The 13,341-nt window shown below is 46.8% G+C and overlaps 1 protein-coding gene across 1 annotated transcript in view; it reads left to right on the forward strand.

The window, feature by feature from the left end:
• The window catches only part of LOC139424541 (VPS10 domain-containing receptor SorCS3-like), a 216,792-nt gene that overhangs the window by 90,508 nt on the left and 112,943 nt on the right, over positions 1 to 13,341 (forward strand). Inside the window, exon 2 of the mRNA XM_071176480.1 lies at positions 10,850 to 10,917. Coding sequence (XP_071032581.1) covers positions 10,850 to 10,917 — 68 coding nt within the window. The remainder of the gene's footprint in view (positions 1 to 10,849; positions 10,918 to 13,341) is intronic.

Here is a 13,341-nt window from a genome sequence, read left to right on the forward strand (position 1 = left end):
GTGTATTTGTGTAATAGCCTATGACAGTGGTGTGATCAATCGATCACGTTTTAAAAACCAATAGTTAGGTGAGAACTCTCTCACTTTGCATTTCATGGAAGGTATTTAATTCAAAATCCAAACAGATAAGTACCACACTTCCGCTTTAACGAGCATTCAGTAAATATACATTGATTTTAATTAGGCCTCCTCCTTGCTGTAGGGAGAGAGATAGAGGAGGGAGGAAGAGAGCGAGATTGGTGGAGCGAGATGGTAGAGAAGAGAGACAGAGATAGGAGACGGAGAGAGAGAGAGGAGGGCGGAGAGAGTAGAGAGGAGGAGCGAAAGAGGGAGTGAGGGCTGTAGAGTGATAGACACCTTTCTAACTCAGTTGCCGGAGAGGAAGGAAACCACTTTAAAACAGTTACAGAGTTTAATGGCTGTGATAGGAGAAAACTGAGGATGGATCAGCAACATTGTAATTAATCCACAATACTAACATAATTGACAGAGTGAAAGAACGAAACCTGTACAGAACCTGTCCAAAACAAGCATCCTGTTTACAACAAGGCAAAAACGAAATGCTCCCAAAAATGTTGCAAAGCAATTAACATTTTGTCCTGAATACAAAGTGTTATGTTTGGGGCAAATCCAATAAAACACATTACTACCACTCCTCATATTTTCAAGCATAGTTGTGGCTGCATCATGTTATGTGTATGCTTGTAATCGTTAAGGACTGGTAAGTTTTTCAGGATAAAAATCTAACTGAATAGATCTTGTGGTGGAATATTCTATTCAAGTGAGAGCGACTTTGTCATTTCTTCAAACAATCATCTTTATTCTATATTGATTAAATATTGCAATAATGAAACCGTCGACCCAACAGTCTTGACTTGCTGCTCCTTTTATACCTGATACCAAGATTGCTCAGTCATAGCTGGTTCAACCAGAGATTTTGGACACTGCCCTGTGTAGGGTGCCATCTTTCAGATAGGATGTTAAACGGATGTCCTGACTCTCTGTGGTCACTAAAGATCCCATGGCACTTATCGTAAAAGTAGGCGTGTTAACCCCGGTGCCCTGGCTAAATTCCCAATCTGGCCTTCATACCATCATGCCACCTAATCATCCCCAGCTTACAATTGGCTCATTCATCCCCCCTCCTCTCCTTTGTAACTATTCTGCATGTTGTTGCTGTAAATGAAAATGTGTTCTCAGTCCAGTTATCTGGTTAATAAGGGTTAAATAAGAATAAAAAGCCATCACTTAATCAGTTGCCAACCCAAAGACTCAGAAAAGGAAAGAGACCAAATAATCTTACTTTAGTAAATAAAACAACCATTATGTGTCACGTTCAGACCTTTATTTCCTTTGTTTTGTCATTATTTAGTATGGTCAGGGCGTGAGTTGGGATGGGCAGTCTATGTTTGTTTTTCTATGATTTGGGTATTTCTATGTTTCGGCCTAGTATGGTTCTCAATCAGAGGCAGGTGTCATTAGTTGTCTCTGATTGAGAATCATACTTAGGTAGCCTGGGTTTCACTGTGTGTTTGTGGGTGATTGTTCCTGTCTCTGTGTTTGCACCAGATAGGACTGTTTTGGATTTTCACGTTTCTTGTTTTTGTTAATTTGTTCATGTGAAGTGCTTTATTAAACATGAATCAAAATAACCACGCTGCGCTTTGGTCCGCCTCTCCTTCAAGTCAAGAAAACCGTTACAGAATCACCCACCACAACAGGACCAAGCGGCGTGGTAAACAGCAGCTGCAGCAAAAGCAGCAGGAGAAGGAACTGAGGCAGCAGCAGCAAAAACAGCAACAGCGATGTCAGGATTTCGGGACATGGGAGCAGAATCTGGACTACACAACTTGGGAGGAGATAGACAGGTGGGCGGTCGACCCAGGGAGAGTGCCGGAGCCCGCCTGGGATTCGATGGAGCAGTGAGCGGAAGGTTACAGGAGAATGAGGTTGGCGAAGCGAACACGGCTGGCAAGGAAGCCCGAGAGGCAGCTCCAGTGCGCCTTCACGGTCCGGTCTATCCGGTACCACCTCCACGCACCAGCCCTCCGGTGGCAGCCCCCCGCACCAGGCTGTCTCTCCGTCTCATCCTTACAGGTGCTCCCGCCTGTCCAGTGCTGCCGGAGTCTCCCGCCTCTCCGGCGCTGCTAGAGCCTTCCTCCTCTCCAGCGCAGCCGGAAACTCCCGCCTGTTCGGCGCTGCCAGAGCTCCTGCCCCTCAGTCCAGAGGCGCCAGAGCCCCTCATTCCAGAGGCGCCAGAGCTACTTAGTCCAGTGCTGCCAGAGCCTTCCTCTCCAGCGTTGCCGGAGCTTCCCGTCTGCCCAGCGCCATCTGAGCTACCCGTCTGCCCAGCGACGCCTGAACCACCCGTCTGCCCAGCGCCGCCTGAGTCACCCGTCTGCCAAGCGCCGCCAGTGCCGCCAGTCTGCCAGGAGCCGCCAGTGCCGGCAGTCTGCCAGGAGTCGCCAGTGCCGGCAGTCTGCCAGGAGCCGCCAGTGCCGCCAGTCTGCAAGGAGCCGCCAGTGCCGCCAGTCTGCCAGGGGCCGCCAGTGCCGTCAGCCAGGGGCCGCCAGTTCCGCCAGTCAGCCAGGGGCCGCCAGTCAGCCAGGGGCCGCCAGTGCCGCCAGTCAGCCAGGGACTGCCAGTGCCGCCAGTACCGCCAGTCAGCCAGGGGCCGCCAGTGCCGCCAGTCAGCCAGGGGCCGCCAGTGCCGCCAGTCAGCCAGGGGCCGCCAGTGCCCCTCAGCCCAGAGGTGCCAGAGCCCCTCAGCCCAGAGGTGCCAGAGCCCCTCTGTCCAGAGCTTCCGCCCCTCTGTCCAGAGCTTCCGCCCCTCTGTCCAGTGGGGTCATTGAGAAGGATTGCCATGGTTAGAAAGCCACAGAGGCGGACAATAAGGCGGACTAAGACGATGGTGAAGTGGGGTCCGCGTCCCGCGCCAGAGCCACCAACGCAGACAGACGCCCACCCAGACCCTCCCCTATAGGTTAAGGTTTTGCGGCCGGAGTCCGCACCTTTGGGGGGGGGGTACTGTCACGTTCTGACCTTTATTTCCTTTGTTTTGTCATTATTTAGTATGGTCAGGGCGTGAGTTGGGGTGGGCAGTCTGTTTGTTTTTCTATGAAACATACTTAGGTAGCCTGGGTTTCACTGTGTGTTTGTGGGTGATTGTTCCTGTCTCTGTGTTTGCACCAGATAGGACTGTTTTGGGTTTTCACGTTTCTTGTTTTTGTTAGTTTGTTCATGTGAAGTGCTTTATTAAACATTAATCAAAATAACCACGTTACATTATGTGCATGAATAAAACATACTCTTGTGTTCCTGCTACCACAATCGAAGCACAGGCAAAATCCTAGAGGAAAACCTGGTTCAGTCTGCTTTCCACTAGACACTGGGAGATGAATTCACCTTTCAGCAGGACAATAACCTAAAAAACATGGCCACATCTACACTAGAGTTGCTTACCAAGAAGACAGTGAATATTTCTGAGTTACACTTTTTACTTAAATCTAATTGAAAATCTATGGCAAGACCTGAAAATGGTTGTCAGCAATCGTCAACAACCAATTTGACAGAGCATGAAGAATTTTGAAAATAATAATGGGCAAATGTTGTATAGTCTAGGTGTGGAAAGCTCTTAGAGATGTACCCAGAAAGACTCACAGCTGTTATCACTGCCAAAGGTGCTTCCAAAAAGTATTAACTCAGGGGTGTGAATACTTATTAAAATATATATTTCTGGATTTAATTTTCAATAAATGTAGTAACATTTCTAAAAACATGTTTTCACTTGTAAAGAAGATGCTGAGAGTTGAAAAGCAGGTGCAGGTGGTACGTTTAATAAACCAACAAACATGGAACGATGAAAACATAGCAGTGGCGTCTACACATAATCACAGAAACAATACTGACTGGGGAAAGAACCTAAGGGAGTGTCAGATGTAGGGGAGGTAATAAATTAGGTAATGTAGTCCACCTCATGATGAAGTGCAGGTGCGCGTAATGATTGGTGCCAGGTTTAAGTAATGATGGATGCCAGGACCAGTGGTTAGTATACTGGTGACGTCGAATGCCGGAGGGGAGGAGCGGGAGTAGACGTGACAGTACCCCCCTGACGTGCGGCTCCAACTGCAGGACAACGCCGTCCAGGGGGATGGCCCAGAGGACGAGGAGCGGGCCGGTCGGGGCTATGAAGGTAGAAATTTACGGATGATGTTGGGATCCACAATATCTTCCACCGGAACCCAACACCACTCCTCTGGCCCATACCCCTCCCAGTCCACCAGGTACTGGAGCCTACCCCTACGATGTCAGGAGTCCAGTAGGAATCTGAGGGCATAGGACAAACACCCTTTGATGTCCAAGAGGGCAGGGGGTGTCGCGGGGGACAGCATCAGCTAGGGGACCAGGATCCATTGGTCTGAGAAGGTGAGATATGGTAGTCTCTGGGAAGCTGTAACCTATACGTCACCTCGTTGATCCTATAGAGAGCCTTGAACGGCCCCACAAACCGAGGGCTCAGCTTCTTGCAGGGCAGGTGGAGTGGGAGGTTCCTGGTAGAGAGCCAAACACAATTCCCAGGATGGAACACGGGGGTCGCACTGTTGTGGCGGTCTGCCTGCTCCTTCTGACAGTGGACAGCATGCTGGTGTCTCACCTGAGCATCTCTCCATACTTCTTCTGCACGCCTGAAACACTCATCAACCACAGAAGCTTCAGTCTGACCCGGGATCCACGGAGTCAGGGCCAGCTGAAAATCCAGAACACACTGGAAGGGGGTCAGCCAAGTGGAGGAGTGACGAAGCAAATTCTGGGCATACTCCGCCCATGGATGGAATCGGGCCCACTCTCCCTGCTCCTGGATCATCCTCTCCACCTGCCCATTGGACTGAGGCCTATACCTGGAAGTGAGGCTGACGGTGACCTCAAGCTTCTACATAAAGGTTCTCCATACCTGTGATGTGAATTGGGGGCCACGGTCAGAGACAATGTCCTCCGGAAGGCCATAATGCCGAAGACCTGCTGGATTAATGCCTCGGCGATCCGGAGAGCAGTAGGGAGACCAGAGAGAAGGATAAAACAACAGGATATGGAAAATCTATCCACAACCACCAAAATGGTGGTGAAACCGTCAGAGGAGGGGAGATGGATAGATGAGACCAGGGATGCTGTGGCACGGGAAGGGGAAGGAGTTTCTCTGCTGGAGCGTTACGGGGGGATTTGGATGCGACACATACGGATCAGAAGTTGACGTAGTGAGTTATGTCCTGCGCCAAGGTGGGCCACCAGTATTTTTCAGAGATAGATTGGGTAGTGCGAGAAATACCTGGATGTCCAGCGGCAACAGTTGTGTGTGTCCAGGTCAGCAGCCGATCCCTTATCCCTGTGGGAACGTAGATGCACTCAGGAGGAGGAGGACAGTTATTGGGCGTGGGCTCCCTCTCCAGAGCCTGGCAGATGTCTACATCTACGTCCCAGACCACAGGGGCTACTATTGTAGAGGATGGGATTATAGATACATTCTGGACAGGACCCTCTCCCGAATCATAGAGACTGGACAGGGCATCGGCTTTGATGTTCTTTGAACCTTGGCGATAGGTCAGCGTGAAGTCAAATCTTGTGAAGAAAAGGGCCCACCTTGCTTGGCGTCAATTCAGACTCCTAGCTGTCCGTGTGTACTCCAGGTTCCGATGGTTCGTGAGAATGACGAATGGGTCCTTGCGCGCTCCAGCCACTCTGCAGGTCCAGTTTGGTAAAGAACCAGGCCCCGCGGAGCTGATCGAGGGCTGTTGGCACCAACGGGAGAGGTTAATGGTACTGAGTGGTGATTTCATGGAATCCTCTGTAATCAATACAGGACGCAACCTCCATCGTTCTTGGCCACAAAGAAGAAACCAGCCAACGCAGGAGAAGTGGACGTGCGCATAAAACCTTGTTGGTGCACCTCTTTGATGTACTCCATGGCCTGGGTCTCAGCCACCAACAGAGGATAGATGGGTCTGTGCGGGGGCGCAGAACCTGCAAGCTTGATGGCACAGTCCCAGGGGCGATTAGAGGCAGGTGGCATGGGTCTTGGAAAATACATACTGCAGGTCCTGATATACCTCCAGGATGTTATGCTGAAGGGTAACCACAGAACTCTCAACCGACGTGGAACCACAGGGATGGGGAAGCAGGTCCTCCGGCTTACAGGTGACCAGTCTGTGATTTTCATCCTCGACATTGAGATGGTGGGGTTATGGCATTGAAGCCAAGAGAGGCCGAGGATGATCTTGGGAACTGGTGATGAAGAAGGGGATGTTCTCCTTATGAATAGACTCCACGGTGAGGGGGAGTGGTTGGACGATGTGTATGATGGTTCCTGATCATAGTGGCCGATTATCGAGGGCTTTAACCGGGAAAGGAGAGGAGAGCGGGTATGAGATGATGTTAAGAGAGGAGGCAAGGGTCTGGTCAATAAAGTTCCCCTTGGCACCGGAATCCACTAAGGCTGGTGAGTACATCAGTACATGAGGGACATCAACTAGTGTGATGGACACCAAAAAGGGTTTAGCAGAAAGCGATGAAGAGGGAATACTCACTCCTGTCCCAGGAGGTGGGAGATGATGTGACAATCCTCTGCTCTTGTGGATCCCAACGTTGTAAAGTAACAGACACCACTGGAGCTGGTGCCCTCCTTGACCACAATAAAGACAGAGCCCCATCTGTCTCCGTCTGTGTCGCTCTGCCGCAGGGAGGTGTGTGACCTCTACCTCCATGGGTTCAGGCTCTGATCCAGAGTTTTCACTGAGGGAGGGAGAGAAGCGATGAGAGTACCGATGCTCCCAAAGTGGGTTATCCAGACGGATGGCCGTCGAGAGGTCCAAGGAGAGGTGCGTCCAAGTAGAGGTTGTCGTCTCGACAGGTTAGTTCCTTCTGGACCTGCTCGCGCAGCCCTCTTCTGAATAGCGTAGGAAGCGCCGGCTCATTCCATCCGCTGGGTGCTTTTACTGTCCGGAAGGTGAGAGCGTACTCGGCAGCTGTCTGTTCCTCCTGTCGTAATTGGAGTAGGCACTCACCCCCGTCTCTGCCTTCCTTTGGATGATCAAAGATACATTTGATCAGAGCCATGAACCCCTCATATGAATCTAGCTCCTCCTCTCCTCTCTCCCAGATGGCCGTAACCGCCCTCCCAGTCAGCAGAGAAATAACAGTGGCAACCTTGTACCTCTCGGTTGTAGGGGCTCCCATCTGGTGGACCAAAGTAGAGGGAGCACTGAAGTAGGAAGCCACGGAATTTACAGTAGATGGGTTGTAGTCATATTCATCTAGGGGGGACAAACGAACATCTCTGACCTGAGTGGGTTGCTGAATGGGTTGTTGTGCTGTCTCGTTGGGTCGACTGCTTGTAGAATATCCTCTGCTAGTTGACTGCAATGCCTCCCAGGTATGTTTGAGACATTGCACACTGCAAAGAACCTCTTCCATAGCCGTCCCCAGTTGTGCCAGCTGGTCGTGGTGTTGAGGAAGAAGGCATCCCTGCTCATCGACCCATATTCTGTTTTCCTGCTGCTTCCATTGTTTGAGTCAGTATTCTGTAACGAAGACGCTGAGAGTCGAGAAGCAGGTGTTACATTTAATAAAACAACAAACATGGAACGAGACAATATAGCAGTGGCGTCTACACATAAACACAGAAACAATACTAACTGGGGAAAGAACCTAAGGTAGTGAGGTAATGGAGTCCAGGTGTGCCTCATGATGAAGTGGTTAGTATATCGGGGATGTCGAACGCCAGAGGGTGAGGAGCGGGAGTAGACGTGACATCACTTTATCATTATGGGGTATTGTGTGTAGATGGCTGAGAAAATATATATATTCAATCCATTTTAAATTCAGGCTGTAACTAAACAAAATGTGGAATAAGTCAAGGGGTATGAACATTTTCTGAAGGCGCTGTAGCTAAATTCTAAGTGTGCAATCAAGTAGAATAGATACAGACGTCTTTGAATGAGAGGAATCGTTGTGTAAACAGGCAGAGGTCTCCTTAACCTACATCTATACACGTGTCTCAAGAAAAAAATAAGATATAATCAGCAAATGGTCAACTACTACTACATTCATGTTTTATTGATTATTATGTGACATGTTCCATAACACCGCTACTGTGTGGTTATTGCAAGAATGGCGCAACACTGTGGTCGCAATGCTGCGCCAGTTTATCCACAAGGACACAGACATTCTGAGGTGTTATTTTATTAGCCAGGCGTTTCCGCCACGCCACACTGATTTAACACTCCTGAGGGACTAGATACTCATTCAGTATTCACTACTGAAAAGCACAGTTAATTTAGTGTCCTTGTAACCGTGCCGCATAGCATTGACCCCGGCGATAGACACCAGCAGTTTGCGAGGCTAATACAATTAAACTTCCGATTGGCTTGGAGGAGATATTAACTGTTTTCTCAAAGTCATTAGGGACCTATCACTAGCGTGCCGCAGAGCTAAATCAGCATTCAAAGTTGTGTTCGCTACTTTGAATTGGGTCTTTGTGGACATGGGACATTTAGTTATGCTAATAACATGTTTTCACCACAGTTGGTTAATTGCGAGGCAACAAGCTGACATTTTCTTCCATGCATTGCCGGTCAATTAGGGTTTTCGAAGTGGGGAGAGTATACTTGAAAAAAGGCAGCCTAGTGAAATGTAATTCTTTACAGTTTGTGTCATTCGTATTGCATTGAATCCATTGTCAGTCGACTAAACAGAACCAACAAAGATAGGCATTATGTAAACAAACTTGACAATATGTTTCAAGGAGTTGCTGAATGTTCAGTATTCTTTGCAACTGCCCCACATTTATTGATTTCACCGTTTGTATTCTGTTTGTGGCATTTTCGGAGACATAATTATGATTTTCATGAGGGTGATACAAGCTGACAGGATAAAAGTATTCTTTGGGATTTCAGCTGGTGCCCCAGTGATTCAATGTGAATTTTCAATTCATACTGTCATGGAGGGGGACTGCTTCCTGTCTGTGTGGTGCCACCCCCTGGCAGAGGAGAGCGAGCTTGTCTGACAAAACATCAGACCCCTTCAGGAATCTCCATACACAGGAGCATGCAAGCGCACACACACACGCATACGCACACACACACGCATACATACACACACGCACACATACACACACACACACACACACACACACACACACACACACACACACACACACACACAATCAACACTCCGAGAAAAGCTCAGTTTTGCTTTGCATATTACAGGCATGGCATGAATCCAATTTCCTTCTTCTATGTTGTTATTCCTCTCTCTCTACATTGCCCTCTCTGGCAGTGCAATCTTGCTTGGCCTGAACCATCTGCTCACAGTCTTAGGAGGAGCAGAGAGGCCCCGGGGTGGTGGCACCGTCTCTCAGAGAGAACCATCAGTGGCTCCCCAGTGAGGTCCAGGCCAGTCCTTGGGGCTCTTAAGGCCCAGCCAGGCTAGTGAGGCCAAGCCTGGAGCCTGTACACATGGACTACTGAGGTCAGGTCTAACAACTGGTGTAGGCTTTATTCCCTTCTCCCTCCTGAGTTCCATTTTACTGATGTATATCTCTAAATGTAGTCAGGCAAGACGAAGAGAGACAGCTAGCAAATCACCTTGCAGCGAAGTGATTCAAGTCAGGCTTGTCGGTTTACTTTAAGGAAGCATACGCTTGGCGCAAAGCGGGGGACGGTAACAAGAGACAAGTATGCAAATAAATAATTAAAGCCAGATTCTATTCGGTTTGTAACGTTAGATAACAAAGCGACTGCTGTGAAAATAGCATTTATTATGTAAAAACTCCTCCCTCCGTGCGCACTTTCAAGTCATCTGTATCGTGACAAATGGTAAGTAATTAAGGTTCGAGTCATTCTGTTCCATGTTCTTGTATTTAACAAATTCCAGCGTCAACCTTGGAATTAACGACGCAACCCGGAGGTGGTAATGTAAATCGTTAGTAACGCTGTGACCATCTGGCTGTTGTGGCATTTATATAAAGACAGTGTTGTCTTCCCAATGTTACTCTTTGTTTGTCTCCTCCATAGACTCCATATGTGCCCAGGTTATAGCCTACCATACGCTGAATTCCAAATCAATCCCTTGGCCCTTTCTACCCACTAGCCTCTTCTGTAGATCTATGATAGGTTAGGCTGGATAGGTTTAAGCAGAATGGTAATAACTTTTGAAAAATGTGCCTTCTAATAGGTTGGGGGGGGGGGGGTTTTGCCATACAGCTTGGACCTACAGTAATATAGGAATACAGGAATGCAGGAATATAATCCTGTAGCTCAAGGGAATGTAAATGATTATGTGAAGTATGTATATATATTTTTCTACATTGCAAACTTCATAAGCCTTTTTTATAAATGTTAAATACACTACAAGTTGAACATTTCCTACATGACAGCCTAGGAGGAGTTATAGGGGTTGATTTTGGATTCTGTGATAGACGCCACTTCAGGCTTCACCGAGTCAAAAAAACACAGTTCTCTGGTCCTCTGGTTGTGATATCAAATCTGACCACTGGGTCTCTAGAATATGGGTGGCCATCTTGGTCTGTGATTCACCCGTGTGTTATCAAAGACCTACTTCCCTCTCACTCTTTCCCGCTCTTCACACCACTCAGACCAAAGCTATGGGAACAGAGCTGCAGGATCATGCTTGTTTTTGTTGTTTATGCTGGTTTTGATTGTTTTTTAATGGAATACGTAGGTTGGTGTTCTTCTAAGAGAATATAACATAAGTGTGCCAAGTCTCTCTTGTCTTCTCAGAGAATAATTAAAGGCTTATTGCATACTTATAACACCGGGAATGTTTGTTTTGTTTCCAGGTGATCCTGATTCTGACCAAACTCTACGACTTTCACCTGGGGAGTGTTACAGAGAGCACCTTGTGGAGGTAAGACTAGTAGCCTTTCTTCATATCTCCCTCTCTGTCTCGCTCACTTCCTCTCTCCCTCTTTCTTTCCCTCCCTCCCTCTGACATGTATTCAGAATCATCATAGGAACAATAGTGCAGTCTCTCTCCACCCTCTTTCTCTTTTCTACTCTCTCTCTCCCCTCCATCTTTCTCTCTCCCTACCCCTTTTCTTTTTCTCTCTCCCTCACTGCTTTGTACAAGACTGCTAGATACAAAGCAGCATTGCACTACTGAGCATTGGGCAGGGTGCCCCAGGGGAACAATGACTAGTCTCTGCTCTTGTGACTGCATGTTTAACATGATGTACCACTGATGTACCTCTGTCCCCCTTCCACTTTCCCAGGGAGACAAACACAAAAACAACACAGAGTAACACAAGCGCATTACAAATACACTGACTAAAGGAGAATTATATAAGCCCCCTTTGAGTCAATGGGAAGCTATGAGCATTACCACCATCAATATATTTTTGTACCGGTGTACCGGACAGGTTGTCTTCATTCATTACTTTCGTTACTGTTTTTTCTTGTTCTTTTTGCTGGTGACACAGTAAGGGCTTGTGGTCCTTTCAGGCAATTGTGTGTGTCAACAAAATGAAAGTTGAATGATTCTTGTAAGATTATAGTGATGCGGCTCTCGGTGTGTTTGTGGGACCCAGATAGTTAGACTGTGACGTGTGTAGATCACTCTCCTGTTGAGTGAGTCAGACTGACGACAAGGAAGAGAGATGGAAGGAGAGAGGGGGAAGGAGAGAGAGGGAAGGAGAGAGAGGGAAGGAGAGAGAGGGAAGGAAGGAGAGAGAGGGAAGGAGAGAGAAGGACTCAGTGATTTTGTTTAGGATGTGGTGGAGGAGAGAGAGAGAGAGAGAGAGAGAGAGAGAGAGAGAAGAAACAATGAACAGACTTTCCTAATTTAATGTTCTGTGTTTTGTTATTCCAAGACTTACATTTAATGAAAACTATAAAACCCTTGTTTCTTTTCCATGTGTTTCAGTACAGCATTTATTTTCCATTGTGTAACAAGGGAGGTTTCAATCTTCATCTTTTTTTTGTTCATTTCAATTCATATATGTATTATTGTTAGTTACACATAATACTGCACCATGTTTGACTCCAGTACAGACTCCAGTAATTGGGCTTGTTTAGATTGCCAGCTACAACACTCTATCCAGGGTTGGGTAGGTTACTTTCTAAATGTAATCCATTACAGTTACTAGATACCTGTCCAAAATTGTAATCAGTAACGTAACTTTTGGATTACGCAAACTCAGTAATGTCATGATTCACCTGTGAAGATCTGAAGGATCAGGTTACAGTGGGTCCGCTCTACAGCGCCCTCTCTCTCCCGTGGAGGAGGAGAGGGGTGAAGTTGGCCGTTTTATGACTGTCGTAAATACCTTGTAGAAACTCTCCCTCTGGGCTTTGCAGGAGGAGGGGAAAGAAATCTCTTTGTTACAAGGAGATTCCTGCCACCAAAACGGTAACATCAAAAGGTTGAATAATGAAACACTATTTCTGTAATCCAAACAGTTGGAATAGCCCTTGGGTACTGAAAGAACAATTGTCAGATCAGTTGTTGTTTTGGGATCTCATTATGGATGGTATAACAACATAACTGTATCTCTGAATGTGTATATTTCCCAGTTATCAGATTTACATCTAAATGTTGTGGAACTTATATGATTAAATATGAGAGGATGTGAGAAGATGAAATGTGATGTTAGCCTTCTAAATGAGAATTGTTTTTCATATAAAAGTTTGAACCAGTCAGTTACCGCACCCACGTGAGCACAGACATTATGTTGACATCATAGAACGGCCCTTTTGCCAGAATGCTTAAAAGGACTGGAAGACGGGAGTCCCCACATTGAAATGGCTACAACTCTATAGACCAGTTACATGCAACGTGAGCTGAAAGGTACGAATGGTTAGAAACTCTGAAACTCTCTCTCCATATTTACGATGGGCGTATTTTTCACATGTATGTACAATAAGCCCACTGTCTCTCCCACTCTGTCTTTCCCGCTCTTTATTTGCCACCACCCCTTTCCATTGTCTACCAAGCCATCATATCAGGTTAGTCCACTAGGGACTTTTCATTGCATTGTCTAGTGATCAATGTGTAAGCTATCCTGTTTGTGTGTTTATGTAATTCTGTGTGATTATTTAGTTAGTTAATAAATAATTAAGCCAATTTGTGTATAGCTGATTCATAATTTATTCTAGGGTTCATGCAAATATCCAAGAGTTTGCAACATTCAGAATGAGACTGAAGGTAAATACAATTAACTAATTGACTGTGACTGATGTAAGATATATTTATATCTTTAGAGTTTAGTTGGGAGATAGTAACTGGTTAAATAACTTTTTTTCTGTGGTGCCCCAGATTACTACTTAATTAATT

The sequence above is a fragment of the Oncorhynchus clarkii genome, chromosome 13 (genome assembly GCF_045791955.1).
Source record: "Oncorhynchus clarkii lewisi isolate Uvic-CL-2024 chromosome 13, UVic_Ocla_1.0, whole genome shotgun sequence".
NCBI lineage: Eukaryota > Metazoa > Chordata > Actinopteri > Salmoniformes > Salmonidae > Oncorhynchus > Oncorhynchus clarkii.